This window comes from Pyrus communis, chromosome 16 (assembly GCF_963583255.1).
Source record: "Pyrus communis chromosome 16, drPyrComm1.1, whole genome shotgun sequence".
NCBI classification, from domain to species: domain Eukaryota; kingdom Viridiplantae; phylum Streptophyta; class Magnoliopsida; order Rosales; family Rosaceae; genus Pyrus; species Pyrus communis.
The window spans coordinates 2,363,525-2,380,690 of NC_084818.1; the positions used below are offsets into that span (position 1 = coordinate 2,363,525).

A 17,166-nucleotide genomic window follows, 5' to 3' on the forward strand; every position below is an offset into this window, starting at 1 on the left:
TTTTTTCTTTAGTTATTTAATTAACAAGTACCCACAGCTTGACGACCAAGTAATGATCTAATCAAGTTGATTAAGCAGCCATTAATTAACTCGATTAGATAGTTAACGACTTACATGGAGACCATCATTGATTCTATATTTATAGAATGATTAGGGTGACTTTATCTATATTCTGATGCACCACATATATATAAGTTCATAACAACGCATGCATGCATGATATAAAATGATGAGACAAATGTGTGACATGTAGAAAGAGTAAAAGAAGGGTAACTTGACTTTTTGTTAGGGTCATTTTAGTTCTGATCCTTAATCAGCCTAATTGTTAGATTGAAACCTTATTTGTTTAAATATTTTGATTGGGATCCTTAGCATCATTTAAGAGATTTAAGTCATGCATTTATGCATTTAATGTCCCACAAATTATGAAATTTAAATAAATTCAAATAATATTTTTAAAATATAATAAATACTTAAAAATCAATAATAGAGTAATATTGTTCTTCACAAAATTATAGCAAAAAAATAATGTACCCACATAATTATTAACATATTTTAAAAAAATAACTATTGATATATTTTAAAACATAAAATAAATACATATAATTAGCATGGGTACATTTAGAAAAATTAAAAATAGGTACAAATACATATAAAAGTTTTAAAAATATGGGTACAAAAAGAAATTAATATATGGGTACAAATTAAAACTAAAAATAAAATAGGTACAAATTAAAAAAGGATTGCAAATTAAAAATGGGTACAAACTAAAAATGCAAATATATGAATAAAAATTTAGCCATAAATATAAATATATCCTATATAATTTTTCTAACAATAAATGAATATATTTAGAAATAAAAAAATTATTTTGTTATTGAAGTAGTTAATTACGTTTATAAAACCTAAGGACTTTGAACAAAAATTGAAAAGTAAAAGGTTTTAATTAATGGAGTAGCAAAAAGAGGGATGGAAACCTAGTTTCTCCCTTTTTTTATTTACGCGTCGTGACAGTGTTTAGTAGACATGTCTTTTATTGAAGAAGCGTTTTCTGTTTATGATGTTCACGTTTGAATTATGAATAAATCTTTATGTGGTACTGTACTATCTTTTGTGTTTGAATAACAGTGTGGTGATTCAAATTTAGTGATATATGTGAGAAGCTGCAAACATCATTAATTCTGATAATGATTTACGTAATACATATTTTCCACATATAACCATTTTTTCCACATATTTTCCACAAGGACATACCTCTATATTCAGCTTCAGCATTGGAACGGGCAACTACATTTTGTTTCTTACTCTTTCATGTAACCAAGTTACCCTTAATGAATGTAAAGTAACTTGATGTTGAGCATCTGTCATCCACTGAGTCTAGCCAATCTGCGTTAGTATAACCTTCAACTCTGTCATGCCCCGACCGGCAAATAAAGAATATTCATGAGTTAGGGTGTGAGCCATATCTTAGCTATAGAAATAAATTCTACAACCAAGATATGGTGAAAAAATTAAAATAATTTGGCACGATTACACACACAATACATCATATAACAAATCTTACATAATAAAAGCTTAAGTTTACCAAATATAATTTATTGAATACGCAACGGAAATAAAATATTAGTATACAAAATTAATTCATAACAAAAGTACCAACTAAAATAATAATTGAAATGAGTAGCTCTTGCCAATACATAAAATGTATGCAATGAGATGCATGAATGTACTCACTCACTTCTAATCCCGCTAACACATACCTAAGGCACCCAAGCCTGCACGTCCCATACCATGCTTATACCACTTGGCTTTGAATACCTTAGAATATGAGTTAACTCCCGTTCATCCCTTAAACCCAATTTTTGTAATTAAATTCTCAGTTTCCACTTTATTATACAAGCACTTCCCCTGATGCCCAATTGTTTATTCAAGCCCTTCCTTCGACGCTTGACATATACAAGATTCATTATTTTTATAATCAACCAATTTGTACTCAAGGCCTGCACCTACGCTTGACATATACAAGGTTCATTATTTTATATTCAAGGCAAACTTCAGCCCTTGAAAATCCTCACAACTCAAACACAACTTAACATTTTTTTCTTACTTTACAAGAATGCTTATGTATATGCCATGTAACAAGGATATCAATAATCACATGCTCTATAACATCTGCAACACTAATCAAACTGTTAGTAGCCAAAATTGTATTATATCTGCAACACTAATCAAATTGTTAGTAGCCAAAATCGTATTATATTATCAATAATATATAGTATGGATAACACACAACAATCTAATTGAGAAATATTACTTTACCATTTTACTCCATCTCTCTAGGTGATATTGATGCATAAATCCATTTTGAGTTCCATAAAGCAATTCTATTGGGTAAGCTCTCATGCATTTTCTGGGATTCCCCCCCCCCCTCCCCCTTTTCCCTTCCCTTATTTTACAACCTTCTCAAGGGAAGTAAATGGATATTTTTGATAGTTTGGCGGGAGTGCTTCTTATGGCAATGATCTCCAAAATATAAATGCATAAACAACATAAGATTTAAGTGGTTCGCCAAATCGACTACATCCACTGGGGTTTGCTTTCATTGTATTTCACTATATATATGAGGGACTTACAAATACAATGAAAGATGGCTTAAAGCCCTAAGAACATTTTAAAGAAATATAAGAAGGTAATATGAAATGGAGAATTTCTTTCTCGTTGGAGTGGTTCTTTCTTCTTCTTTTTTTCTTCTTCTTCCTCTCTCTTTTTCTCCATGTCTTCCATTGGTTCTTTGCTCCTTCCTTTATAAAGATTGCATGACATCTTCATCTCCAAAAAATCTCCCAAGTGTTTCAATAGAAAGAAACCAAGTATTGTGCTAATCATTACCATGAAATGCATTCCAATAACAAGGCAACGATTGTTGTCCTAATCATTAAGAATGAAATGTGGTCCAATAGAAAAACAAAAAATGCTAAGCTAATCACTAGCCCTATTATGTGTTCCAATAGAAACACACCAAATGTTAACCTAATCATGAACTAATGAATATCATGCAGGATGTTCATTGCATCAAAGGCCATGTGAAATGTTCAAACCACAATAAGTTGTCATCTTTCTCTAGTTAGAGTGGTGAATATCATCCTAATGATTAAGATTCCTATAGATTGATGAGTAAGCACTTCTAATACCTCAAAGTGTTGCCACCTACATGCAAATAGACTAACATACACATGCTATAGACTCCACCTCTTCAACCTAATTATTCGCTTCTATTAAATACCAACTTCCACCTCAACCTAGCTAGAGTAGTGACTAACCCCTCCCCTTTATTCTCTAATGGTTGCCAAAACGCCACTTAGCCTTTGTGAAAAAAAATCTAGCCAAACTCATCATAATCCCCTTCTCCAATTCAAACTAAAAATATCTCTAATTACATATGAACATGAAATACTACTAGCTAGTTTTTGAAATAATTTCTAGCAAAAAGGATTTTACATTGAAACTATTTTACATATCGCAAGTAGGTTCTTGCATAAAAGAAATCTAATAAAATCATAAAAATAATTACCCACACAGACACACACACACATATATATATAACTTTTTTTTTTAAATACAGGGTATTACAAACTCTAAGATGGTTATTCCTTTTAAACAAAATTCCTTTGTCTGGGCTTCCCTTCAAATATCGCAAAATCCTCATCACTGCATTCATATGTTGTTATCCAAGATCATGCATGTATTGACTCACTACACTCAAGGCATAGGCAAAGTCCAGTCTTGTGTATGCCACGTACATTAATGGCCTTCTAACTTTTGGTATCTCCCTTTGTCAACTAGTACTCAACAATTTAATAAGGGTTGGTCGAATAGTTCTCTTCTGTGTGAACTGGAAGTAATAATGACGTTTAAATGATGGTTTCTCACATTCTCTTCTTTAGTGTTAGAATTTTTGTTAAATTTTGCGGTCCAGATTAAGGGCTAGTTTGATATTGCTGTGCTTTGAAAGAAAGTTGATTCTGCTGTGCTGTGAGAATAAGTAGCTGTGAAATAAAGCAGCAGAGTATTTGGTAAACTTTTTTGTAAAAGTGCTTTTGAAAAAAATAAGCAGTATTATAGTGTTTGGTAAACTTTTATGTAAAATAGATGTGAAAAAAGTTGGTTTTTCAAAGCTGGGTTTTGCAACTTCTTGTTTTTTTCACCAAAAACTGTGAAAAAAAAGCTGAAGCTGAATGTTTACCAAACACAAAAACAGCTCCCAGCTTTTTTTGATACCAGCTTTTTTTCAGAATCACCTCAGTACCAAACCAGACCTAACTAAACTGAGCAACAGGAGCATTTTTTTTTACAAGTCTAGCTAGGAGGAACAATACCCTTTTATATCATGTGATTGGTAAAGCCAATTAAAGATGGCTTCAGCCTTATCTTTCCAAAGTACAAATAAAAGAGAAAAAGTTGCTTTGGCTTCGCTTCATATTGAGTTTGTTGTGTTCCTCGTGTACTAAATAGCTTACCATCTCAATCACATGACAACTCAATCACATGATACTGGCATCAAGGTCCAAGCTTGGGGGTTGGAACTTTGTAGTACTGCATGCATGCGCTGGGATTTACAACCACCACATGCATTGTCCGTGGTGACCACTTTATTGTCTGGGATCGGACCATAATGTTGCTGCGGTGTTCCATCAGTACTTACTGATGTGAGAAGCAGAAGTGAAAGTTTGGGGACATTTTTCAGCAATCCCATCAAGTAAACAAAAATGGAAAGCTCCACATACCTAGCTAGGAAAGATTAAGAGACAGTATCTTCATCTGATCTTTTGTTCTATTTGCTTTTTCGTCGTGTGGTTAATATGATCGATGTTGATGATTATCTGTATCTTTCAAAATCCATTTTTGTTAGAACATAAAAAATATTCGTGCTTACTCTTCATAGGGTCCTTAAGCAATTCAACTAGTGAACATTGGTGGATTTGGAATCAATAGGATATCTGTTAAATAATTGATTCCCAGACTATTGAAGATATGGTAAGGACATTTCTAATTGAACTATACTCATCATTTCATGATATTGTGATTGATTTTCTTGTGCTGGTCATTGTTTCATTTTGATGAAGAACGAAAGAATTCATGTACCTCTGTCCTCAAAATAAGTTTAAGTTGGTCGTTATCATATACATTTTATACTAAAGTCCAGGAGCGCATATCTTGTTTAGTTGCTAAAAAATTGTAGTTAGGAGTTTAATAGCTTGGTAAAATTTCAAACGTAGTCCTTTTTGTATGGTTAAAGTAAAGTCTTCGTTGAACTTTACTCATGTTTGTGCAGACTTTGTAAACTTGCCATATACGGGGCGTGCCATCAGTGCTAATTCTGAGTCATAAATGATAGACGAATTGTTTTTACTTGATCCTGTGTTACACAGGGTTAGTCTCTCATCACCGACCTGTTAACAAAAATTACCTCTTTTTTTTTTTTTTTTTTTTTTTTTTTTTTTTTTTTTTTTTTAATTGTGGTGCATCTTGCTTGGCTACTTCTTGGTTTGTTTCTCTATTCGTTTGTACTCCATGTTTGCGAAGTGACAGTTATATATGTTTGATCATTTGAAAACTTGTGATTCGATAACAGAATACAAGTTTCGCATGCCAAGCGACTGTTGTTGGATTCGATTTGGCCAGGGATTGGTGGTACAAGTCCTGTCCATCCAGCCAAAGTTGTAAATAAGACGTCTGCATCGTTTGAGTGCAACGAACATGGTTTGATGAACAAATTACCCGAACCATGGTAATGTTCTTTTGCATCTATTTTTCATCTACCGGTTATATTAAGTTGCTAACTCATTTTTTAATTTCTGATGGTTATAAAATTCATACATAATAATGTTTTTATACCTATGATATTTTATGCAACAACAAGGTTGAACGTGTAACAAAAATTACCGTTACATATGTCTTTGAATTTTATAGAACGACTTTACACATGAAACTACCATTTTTATGTTTATGAATTGTTAATTTTGCTATGCCGAACAATGTCTTTTGGTATATCTTTATACTTGATGGCTCAATCTGCGACATCTTGAATTCACTTTGATGTATACACACAGGCACATACGCTTATCCAGCCAGTATATACTTTTGCAATCACTCTTGTGCCTGAATTAATCTTTGTTCGTAATCTAAATGCATGCATACAGATAACTTTGGGTTGGTCTCCATCCCCATTATATTTTGGCTGCTGTTTGACCCTTGCGAGTGTAGAGTTTATCTTGCAGAGTTTGGAAAGTATCGTTTCCATTTCTGCTTTTGTTTTATAAAACTGGGGAACAAAGACTGTATACTTTGTTGTTGTAGATTTCGTTAGCTAAAACTTTCAAATAAACACTGTTTATTTTGCAGTCTATTAATGTTGGGTGATATGGATCTAAATTATTTGTGTGTCTTTTTGTCGATGTTATTCGTGCATACCCTTCATTACGTTGGTTCTAATGCATTTTCTAGATTGCTCACAAGATTGGTATTAGCAATGATGGTTGTCTAACACAAGAATATCCTCCTCTTGCACAGGTTCAAAATCAATCTTATTGTGGAAGTCAACACGAATCAGCACAACTTCCTCATGATAGGAAGGCATGTCGAAAAGATACTTCGTGTTTCTTGCCACACTTTGGTGATACAAGACGGATATGAGGATCCTTTTGTGGTGCCGCCAATTCTTAAAAATTTGGTCGGTGAGTCAAAAACATTTCAACTCTCTTTTGGAAATCAAACCCAGTGATTGGCTCAATCAAACCACAAATGCCCACTCCTTTCCCAACCACTGGCTCAACAACCCCGACCAATTGCAGCCGCCAAGACTTCAAATAGAGCATTGTTCCTTGATCAAGCAGACAAATCTAACATGTAAACTTTCCCTTCCGATAAATGCTCTCATGTGTCAATCTTATTAACCATACTTGTTTCTCTTGGGTAAATGTTTGCGCGGTCATCAAAAACTGTCGGCCAATCTTTTTTTACCACTCTTTCGCACTATTTTCTGTAACTATCACATTTATCTCTATCCTTATCACTTTTACCTTCATTCACAGCAAAAAACCTTGCAGCGAGTAAATAGGCACAACCAATTCTGCCAGAATTGCTGGAGAATTCCACAATCTGGTTTTCCCCAAAATCAAACCTGCCGACAGAGTTCTGATTGCCGCCCTCAAGACAAAAACTCAGGCAAAAAAAAAAAAAAAAAAACAAAGATAGGTAAATTACAATTTATTTTTAGCACGCATGCCTGCAGAACATCCATGATGGCAACCTTTATTACATTATTATTTATGTTTTTTGCTATAGTGTGGAGGATGTCCGATCTCAGAAAAAGCGAACAACCACACTCTCTGTGATGGAGTGCTGCAGGGCATGTTGCATGTTTTTTTGTTTCAACATCTGTGTTTGACAACTTACTTGCTCGAACAACGCTTTTTTCGTGTTTTGTTAGCTGCTAAAATAGATGCGTAGCTTGCAAGACATATATTTTGCCGTCTTAACTGCATGGGCAAAATATGTGTGAACTACAGGTTGCTTCTGTTTCTTCTATTTCATATGGAAACAGACCTTCTCTTCTTTAGTGTATGACGTTTAAATGATCGTTTCTCACATTCTCTTTTTTAGTGTTACTAGATGTCACTACCTGTATAATCATGTCCAAATACAGTTTCATGTATTAGGATTGGTGTGCTTTTAAATGACCGAAAGGGTATAGTCGTAAGGCTTGCCTTTGTCATTGGTTTCAGCTTCTTCAGTAGACCTTTCGGGTTTTACTTGCATGTGAATTGTTGAACTTTAAAATTGTGAGGAACTTTTTTTTCCTCCCATTTTTTGTAGATAAGCTTTTACGAATGCCATGCGGGTATGAATATACGTAATTTTTAATCTGAGATCATTTCTCCATACCTATGAATGCTGAGCAAAAACTCACTATACCGTCTTTTTTTCCTTTTATGTTTAAATTTATCGCCTAAATTTTCATTTATGTATCTCTAACAATTAAGGGGAGTACAAGCTTACCGATTATTGTTGCAGAGTGATAAGCCGGCAGAGGCTGAAGGTGCAGAACGGGGAGAGAAGATTGAAGATCTTTCCAAACCAGGCTCAGATTTGTTTGAAAGCAACTTTCAAGAACTTCAAAAATGGGTTGAAGTGAAGTCCTCCAAAAACGGAACTCTCTCAGTACTACGTGAGAAACGTTCTGGAAGGCTTGGAACAGAACTGAAGGTATTTTTCTCTTTCCCATCTTAACCTTTGGAATAGCACACTGCGTCTCACCTAAAACCATGTATAATCTCATAGGATCAGTATCATTTGCACTTTCTGGTAGGTTTTTTGATTGAACTGCTTGAGTAATTCTACTTGTATGTCAGCTCAATAAACACATTAATATAATAAGTTCCAAGCCAATAAACCCGAAAAGAATTCAAAGCGCTCTAGAAACATACAATCTGGTCCTCTAGTCATTTGTGGTTTCAAGGTTTGTATTTCCCTGGAAATATTGTCAAAGAGGAACAGTTTATCTAACTGATCATATTTACGAGTGCAGTTTCTGAATGACGTAATTCAAAATGATGGGGAGCCTCCCAAGAAGAAGTTCTACGACCTGAAGATTTCCTTGCTCGATGAGATTGGCTGGCAACATTTGGCGGCACACGAGAGGCAATGGATGCATGTCCGCTTTCCACCAAGTTTACCTCTTTTTTAGAGTTACTCCATTTCAATTCTCAGAGATCAAATAAATGCGAATAGTAATATCACACTAAAATGTGCTAGACCCTGTGACTGATTGAGCTAGTTTTTCGACTACTTAAAGAATAGTCTGTATGACGTTTAAATGATTGTTCCTCACATTCTCTTCTATCTGTAGTGCTTGTGATTATACTCGTCTTCTGTCTTTGAAGTGAAATAAAACTTAACACGGAAGGACGGACTACAAAAATCCTTTGCAAGTTGAACTATATGTGTATTTGTTTCTTTTGCTTTTTATTCAAGAGATCAATGCTGCTAATTTCCAATAAGGATTAGAAGTGATAAGATCGTAGAACCCAAGTGCCTAGAGGGGCTGGAGTGCTAGAGGCAGGCCATAGAAAGGCCTCAGAGTGAGCTCAATGGAAGGCAAGTGGCTATAAGTTGGAGAGATGGTAAAAGAAAACGTAGTTAGAATTAGGGTTAGAACTATCTTGTACTCCAAGAAAGTTAAGTTTCGACCAATGCACATCCTCCCTCCAAACCCAAAGGGCAAGTACCCCATCTTGTGCGGGTTAGAACTATCTTGTACTCCATGAAAGTTAAGTTTCGACCAATGCACATCCTCCCTTCAAACCCAAAGGGCAAGTACCCCATCTTGTGCTTGCACCCACCGTGGATGTCGTCCTTGAACCTCTCCGGCTTGAACTCGTTGACGTCCTCGCCCCAAAGGGCCGGGTCGTGGTGCATGCCGACGATGTCAATCCACATGTTGGTACCACTCGGAATGGCAGGTCGTCGCTCACATGAATGTCGGCTTTGGCTTGCCTTCGTGCATTTTGTGATGAACGGTATAGTCGTAAGGCTTCATTCATCACCCATCCCATCTGCATCATTAAATTAAGCACAATCAATTATGGTGTTTGAATAAACGCATCTTACCGGAGAAAATAAAAGGACAAAAACGGCCCGTTTGGTGGGCTGGATGGGATTGGCCTAGGGATAGGATTAGATGGGTAGAAACTTGTAAGACATGACTTGTAACCTATGTATAAGGATAAGTTAGATAATCCATTCTATTGTGAATTCACAACTCATCATGTCTAGTCACATCTATCTCACATTGTGACACAACAACAACGGATTAGACTCAATTCCATTTTAATTGATCACAACTTATCTCATTGAGCCCACCAAATGGGGCAGAGGAAAGTTTTACCTTCTTAAGTCCAGAAAGCATGTCCACATCAATTTCTTTAGCTCCGACCACTTCCCTAATCTCTTCTCTCAACTGATGTTGCCAATCCTGGTGGGTGGCCAGAAGCAACATTGTCCATGTGATTGCCAATGCCTTTGTCTCAAGACCTCCAAGGAAAAATGTCTTGCACTCATCCACAAGTTCTTGTGTTGTGAGGCCTTGTTCACTCTCCTTAAGCAACAAGCCAAGCAGGTCACGCTGCGGCGTCGACCCTTTGATGGATTTTCGCCTTTTGTCAATGATTGACAAGAACAATTGGTTGATTTCTTGCCCAAGTTTTCTGGCCTCTAGGGTTTCCTTAGGGTGCATCATTTTTCGGAAAGGAACTCCCACAAGAGGGCTCGTTTTGAAGAGTGTCATTTGCAAGGTTCTTAGTTTTTCGAACACTAGGCGGCCACTTTGGTAGCTGATGCCAAAGCTGGTCTTGGCGATGAGGTCTCCCTGCGGTAGCCGTGATTTCTCTCTCGACATCGATTTCTTGAGCACCGGAATCTTTCCAATTGTCTAGCATTTTGTTGGTGGTCTCCACGATTAAGCTCGCCATTGCCTGTATAACATTGATTGAACATGGAATATAATTTGGTGGGTTTCATAAAAAGTATGTTAACAGTCAAAAGCAGTAGAAGAATAAATGCTACTTCACTAACTAAGGTTTTATATTATGTTTGTGGAGTATAATGCTTGCCCATTTCCGGTTTGTTTATGTCAATAAACTGGAAAAAGGGCAAAGCATAATATCAAGTATTGTATATGATATACTATGTGTTTGATATGCATATATATAGAAAGAGCGAGAGTGTATATATACCTTCAAGTTTGTTGTGTTAAAAGCAGGAGTGATAACATGGCGGTGACGAACCCAGTCTTCCCCTTCGGACATGACTAGGCCATTACCGAACATCGGGGCTCTATCGCATCGGAACACCCCTTGCTTCCCCCAGTTCTTTGCTGTCACCTCCGCAGACAGTTTTTCAGTAGCTCTGGATCTGCTATGTACAAAAATGGCTCAGTCCCCAACCAACAAACGAACGTCTTTCCTGTAAATATACACAAACACAAATCAATCATTTTATATAAACATTTATCATTTATTGACATAAATATATGGGCATGCAAATGTGTTTTGAGATGGTTATCAAACGGGCACTTAAACGTGTGAGTTTACTTACCGAAAGAGTTTTTCCATCGAGTAAAAAAAGGAAAAAGAGTTGAGTGTATGTCATGGGAGATATTTGAACTTTGAACATTGATGATGATCTTCTTTTTCATCTCACTTAGATTTCCGAATGGAAACCTTGGAGAGGGACCATCCAACCCATTTTTCTTGAGCTTCCTGTACGCAAGAATTGGAAAAACCCAGAAAGAAAATATTAATCTGCAGAAAATATACAGAAGTGCCATGACGATGGCGATGACGAAAACTAGAAGAATGATCTCCGTATCTCTCTCTCTGTATGTCTCGTTAGTTTATCCAACTTATCTCTACTAATCTCTACTAAATAATAAAACACTCATTGTCAACCAAAATTTTATAAAACTACCAGTTTAACTCTCTAATTAAAACAGAACATGAATAAGAAATATGAGGCAGAAATGTAATTTCACACAACCAAATTTTGCTGTTTTTTTTTCAAAGCCTCATGTACATGTACAATTCTAACATATCTCTAATTAAAAAAATAAAAATAAAAAAAATAAAAAATAAAAACTTCCCACTCCCACATTCTCTATCACTCTCTTCCTCTCTCCTTCTATTTCAAAAACAAAATAAAAAAAATTTCTCACACACTTTATTTGTGCCCATATGCTAGTAAGTTTATAATATATACTATATACTATACAGGCACACACGCCTTATTTTACTAGGAAAGTAAATCCTAAAAATTACAATTAATTACAAGGAAGGTAATCTACAATACAAGAAAGGAAGGGAATCTACAGTGTAAGGAAAGGAATGTACAATACAAGGAAGTTAATATACAATACAAGGACGGTAATCTACAAAAGATAGGAAAACTAAATCCTAAAGATCACAATTAATTACAAATCCTAAACCTACAAAATATAGGAATCCTAGAATATAAAGTCAACATTCCCCCTCAAGTTGGTGCATAGATAGAACTTGCCCAACCTGATAAGTTAGTCCTGAAACACTTTACTAGATACTCCATGAGTAAGAATATCAATATGTTGCTCTCCTGAAGTTTTCGATCTTCTGAGTACTCATTCTTAGTGGTCTAGTAGCATATTAGATGTGTTTGTTTCTTTAACTTCCAAAGTATGTCAAAAGCACGCTTGTTTGATCTCATGAATACTGAAAACAGTCCCAATATACTACAAAAGGAAAAATTATGTACTTTTGACACCCAATAAGCTTTTCATCTTTTGAGTGGTCATTCTCAAAAGTCTAATAGCATATTATATGTGTTTATTTGCTTAAGTTCCAAAATATAGCACACGACGCTCATTTGATCCCATAAATGCCGAAAACAATCCAAATACACTCCGAAAGAAAAAGCTATGTACTTTTAACATCCAGTAAGCTTTGATCTTTTGAGTATTCATTCTTAGTGGTCTAGTAGCATATAGATGTGTTTTTTGCTTAAATTCCAAAATGTCCCAAATGCCTACTTATTTGATCCCATGAATGTCGAATATTGTCTAAATACGCTCCAATAAGTTTCAATACGTAATGCTTATGATTATACCTTGTCTTTTGTCTTCGTAGTGAAATAAAAAACGGGTCCTAAAACACTCATCCCCTTGGGACTTCAAATTAAAGACCGGTTTGGTCGTAATCATTTAATTGTCATGATATTTGTTTCTTTTACTTTTTATTCAGTATAACAAAGCCGCTAATTTCCAAATATTCAATATGGCTTACAATGAGATGCCACTTGAAAGGATTTATTAATGAATAAAAAATTAATTGAATGACTCTAAGGCAAAAGGAGAAACTTTTAAGAAATGACTGATGAACACGTGATAAGATCGTAGGGCCCAAGTGCTTAGAGGGGCTGAAGTACTAGCGGCAGGCCATCGGAAGGCCTCAGAGAGAGCACAATAGAAGGGGAGTGGCAATAAGTGGGAGAGACGTTAAAAGAAAACCTAGTTAGAATTAGGGTTAGAACTATCTTATACTCCAAGAACGTCAAGTTTCTACCAATGCACATTCTCCCTCCAAACCCAAAAGGCAAGTACCCCATCTTGTGCTTGCACCCACCGTGAATGTCGTCCTTGAACCTCTCCGGCTTGAACTCGTTGACGTCCTCGCCCCACAGGGCCGGGTCGTGGTGCATGCCGACGATGTCAATCCACATATTGGTTCCCCTAGGAATGGACAAGTCATTGCTCACTTGAATGTCGGCTTTGGCTTGCCTTTGTGCATTTGGTGCCGAAGGGTACAGTCGGAAAACTTCATTCATCACCCATCCCATCTGCATGATTAAATTAATCACAACCAATTAGTTCTCTGATCAATATTAATATACTCAAACATCTACATGTGCAAAAAAAAAAGAGTTTTAACGAAACATTTTCGGTACTGTTCACTTTTAACGAAAATGACATTTTTACTCTAAAAAATCATTCTTGATACTATTCACTTACTACACATGTTTGTTATTTTGATTAAAACTCAAAACTTTCAAGCTATTTTCATTAGTTATTATACGTGACAGTGACATGTTAATCTCTCCCAAACAGAATGCAAATGGGAATGTCATGAGCACCCTTCCCACGTGCCAAAAGCGTGGACTGTGGTCAAATGTATCGCTCTGTTGTTTGACCGCTGACAATTTGACCAAATAGGTCTGACCTTTTATTCTTTTCTTTCTTTGTTTCAGGGTTTCAGAGTTGCATATTTGGAAAAACCGAATCTGGAAGCCTCTTTTTTCTTTAGTTATTTAATTAACAAGTACCCACAGCTTGACGACCAAGTAATTATCTAATCAAGTTGATTAACAAGCCATTAAGTAACTCGATTAGATAGTTAACGACTTACATGGAGACCATCATTGATTCTATATTTATAGAATTATTAGGGTTAGACTTTATCTTTATAGAAATTCTGATGCACCACATATATATAAGTTTATAACAACGCATGCATGCATGATATAAAATGATGAGACAAATGTTTGACAAATAGAAAGAGAAAAAAAGAGAGTAACTTAGACTTTTTTTTTTAAGGAAAACTAAAGAAAAATTTTTAAAAAAACTTTAGTTTTAATGAAAAATGACAAATAAAGGTGTAGTGAATAGTATCAGAGAAAGGTAAAAATGTGGTTTTTCGTTAAAATTGAATAGTACCAGAAGTGTTTTGTTAAAACTCCTATTTTTTTATTTACGCGTCGTGACAGTGTTCAGGGGTATGCTTTTTATTGGAGAAGCTTTTTCTGTTTATGATGTCCATGTTTGAGTTATGAATAAATCTTTATGTGTTACTGTACTATCTTTTGGTGTTTGAATAAGCGCATCTTATCGGACAAAACAAAAAGACAGAAAGAAAAAGGTTTTACCTTCTTTAGTCCAGAAAGCATGTTCACATCAATTCCTTTATCTCCGAACACTTCCCTAATCTCCTCTCTCAACTGATGTTGCCAATCCTGGTGGGTGGCCAGAAGCAACATTGTCCATGTGATTGCCAATGCAGTTGTCTCATGACCTCCAAAGAAAAATGTCTTGCACTCATCCACTAGTTCTTGTGTGGTTAAGGACTTTGTGAAGCCTCCTTGTTCACTCTGTTTAAGCAACAAGCCAAGCAGGTCGTGCTGCGGCGTCGACCCTCTGATGGATTTTCGCCTTTCGTCAATGAGTGACAAGAACAATTGGTTAATTTCTTGCCCAAGTTTTCTGGCCTCTAGGGTTTTCTTAGGGTGCAACATTTTTCCGAAAGGAACTCCCACAAAACGAACCGTTTTGAAGAGTGTCATTTGCAAGGCCCTTAGTTTTTCAAACACTGGGCGGCCACTTTGGTGGCTGATGCCAAAGCTGGTCTTGGCGATGATTTCTCCGGCGGTTGTTATGATTTCTCTCTCGACGTCGATTTCTTGAGTTCCGGAATCTATGAGAGTCACCCAGTTGTCTAGCATTTTGTTGGTGGTCTCCACCATTACGCTCGCCATTGCCTGTACATTGATTGGATATGGCATATAATTTAGTGGGTTTGATAAAAAAAATGTTAAAAGCCAAAGCACTAGAAGAACAAATGCTTCACTACTTAAGGTTTTATATTCATTTTGTGGAATATAATGCTTTACCCATTTCTGGTTTGTTTATAAATTACACATAAACAAACCGAAAGTAGAAATGGGTAAAGCATTAAGTACAGTACTCTATCTAATACATTATGTCTTTGATATATATATATATATAGAGAGAGAGAGAGAGAGAGAGAGAGAGAGAGAGAGAGGTCTATATACCTTCAAGTTTGTTGGGTTAAAAGCAGGAGTGATAACATGGCGGTGACGGACCCAGTCATCGCCTTCGGACATGAGTAGGCCATTACCAAACATCGGGGATCTATCGCGTCGGAACACCGCAGGCTTCCCCCAGTTCTTTGCTGTCACCTCCGTAGACAGTTTTTTCAGTAGCTCTGGATCTGCTATGTACAAAAATGGCTCCGTCCCCAACCAATAAACGAACATCTTTCCTGCAAATGTACACAAACACAAATCAATCATTTTATACAAACATTTATCACTTATTGACATGAATATTTGAACGTGCAAAAGTTTTCTGAGATGGTTTTCAAACGGGCACTTAAACGTGTGAGTTTACTTACCGAAAGAGTTTTGCCAGCGAGTAAAAAAAGGAAAAAGAGTTGAGTGTATGTCATGGGAGATATTTGAACTTTGAACATTGATGATCTTCTTTTTCATCTCACTCAGATTTCCGAACGGAAAACTTGGAGATGGACCGTTCAACCCATTTCTCTTGAGCTTCCTGGACGCAAGAACTGGAAAAACCCAGAAGGAAAATATTAATCTGCAGAAAACATACAGAAGTGCCATGACGATGGCGATGACAAAACCTAGAACAATGGTCTCCATATCTCTCTCCCTCTCTCTCTCTATCTCTCTCTGTGTGTGTATGTCTCTGAAAACGTTGTTGTAGTAATTAGCTAGGCTTGTATGTTTGTGAGTATCAGAAGAGAATGGAGGGAGTATTTATAGGAGGAGAGGGGATATGCTGATTGAGTTTAATTTGGACCAGGAAGTTTTGACCATGACCTACAAAACTTTCATGACGTGGCTTTTTTAAGGGCCGGGCCTTACCTTCCTTTGAATAGATGTGAAGGTTTTCCTAGCTAGTTCCTTCATTCCCATTCCACCTCTATGCGAGCAACCAAATGGTTATAACTTTTCAGTTGTGAGTTAGGACAGTTGATGAGAATATTGTCTCGGTATATACATTTTAGTTAAATCTTTACTTTTGAAGAAACGGATTTAGCTAAGTTTATTAAAAGAGTTTGTTCTCTTATACGCAACAAAATTTGAATTCACTTTCGTTTAAAGTTAAAGCGTTTGTTGTTGAGCATTTATTACATTTTTGCCCTTGTTGAAAAGCCCCTTTTGTTTTGTCATGGATTTGATCATCAATTCAGACAAGCACTGGGCTTGCGGTTGAAAAGTGTTCTGTCATGGTGTGGACGTCGGAACACCGTCCCTTCTTCTTATTCACTTTTTTTTTTTTAATGTTATTTACACATTTATTTTTATCTTTCACACATTTTTATTAATTTTTGTCATTAATTTTTTTTAATTTATTCGATTCGATAACAAAAAACTTAAAAAGATGTGGAAGAAGTAAAAGTAGAATTGTGGATAGCATTACATTTTTTTAAAGACTTATTCCTTCTTTTTTGTTTTATAACATCATATATTGTTATCCTGTACCAGGTGACGGCTGTGGTTCCAGTCAACAACTGCTTTGTAGACCAGAAAGACATTTTGATTAGTTTTTTTTTTCCAAATTTTTTTTTATCAGTTGCCGCATTCTAAAGCTTAATATTTATTTAAAACTTGAGAGCAACTCCAATTTTATGTCATTTAATTAAAATGACATAAAATCAAATTAATTTGACAGTAATCTATAGAGTGACGTAAAAATACACTCCGATTATATGTATAAGATGGGAAAAAAGGAGTCGATGTTAAAAAATGTGTCAGTTTTGTGTG

General features: G+C 35.7%; 1 protein-coding gene, 2 long non-coding RNA genes and 1 pseudogene across 3 annotated transcripts; 2 read left to right on the forward strand and 2 right to left on the reverse strand.

Annotated features, from left to right (window-relative positions):
- The first annotated feature begins 5,631 nt into the window (after nt 1-5,631).
- Nucleotides 5,632-7,238, forward strand: LOC137719543 (uncharacterized). The gene is made up of 3 exons (XR_011066406.1): nt 5,632-5,788; nt 6,571-6,906; nt 7,092-7,238. It is a non-coding gene; the product is annotated as an uncharacterized lncRNA (long non-coding RNA).
- Nucleotides 7,239-8,089: 851 nt separating this feature from the next.
- Nucleotides 8,090-8,904, forward strand: LOC137719390 (uncharacterized). The gene is made up of 2 exons (XR_011066391.1): nt 8,090-8,265; nt 8,588-8,904. It is a non-coding gene; the product is annotated as an uncharacterized lncRNA (long non-coding RNA).
- A 190-nt stretch (nt 8,905-9,094) lies between these two features.
- Nucleotides 9,095-12,156, reverse strand: LOC137721104 (cytokinin hydroxylase-like; annotated as a pseudogene).
- Nucleotides 12,157-12,844: 688 nt separating this feature from the next.
- Nucleotides 12,845-16,042, reverse strand: LOC137719393 (cytokinin hydroxylase-like). The gene is made up of 4 exons (XM_068458434.1): nt 15,771-16,042; nt 15,409-15,638; nt 14,506-15,114; nt 12,845-13,422 (listed from the first exon to the last, which is right to left on the reverse strand). Exons 1-4 carry the CDS (start codon nt 16,036-16,038, stop codon nt 12,994-12,996), a joined length of 1,536 nt encoding a protein of 511 aa, XP_068314535.1. The 5' UTR covers nt 16,039-16,042; the 3' UTR covers nt 12,845-12,993.
- Between the last annotated feature and the right edge of the window lie 1,124 nt (nt 16,043-17,166).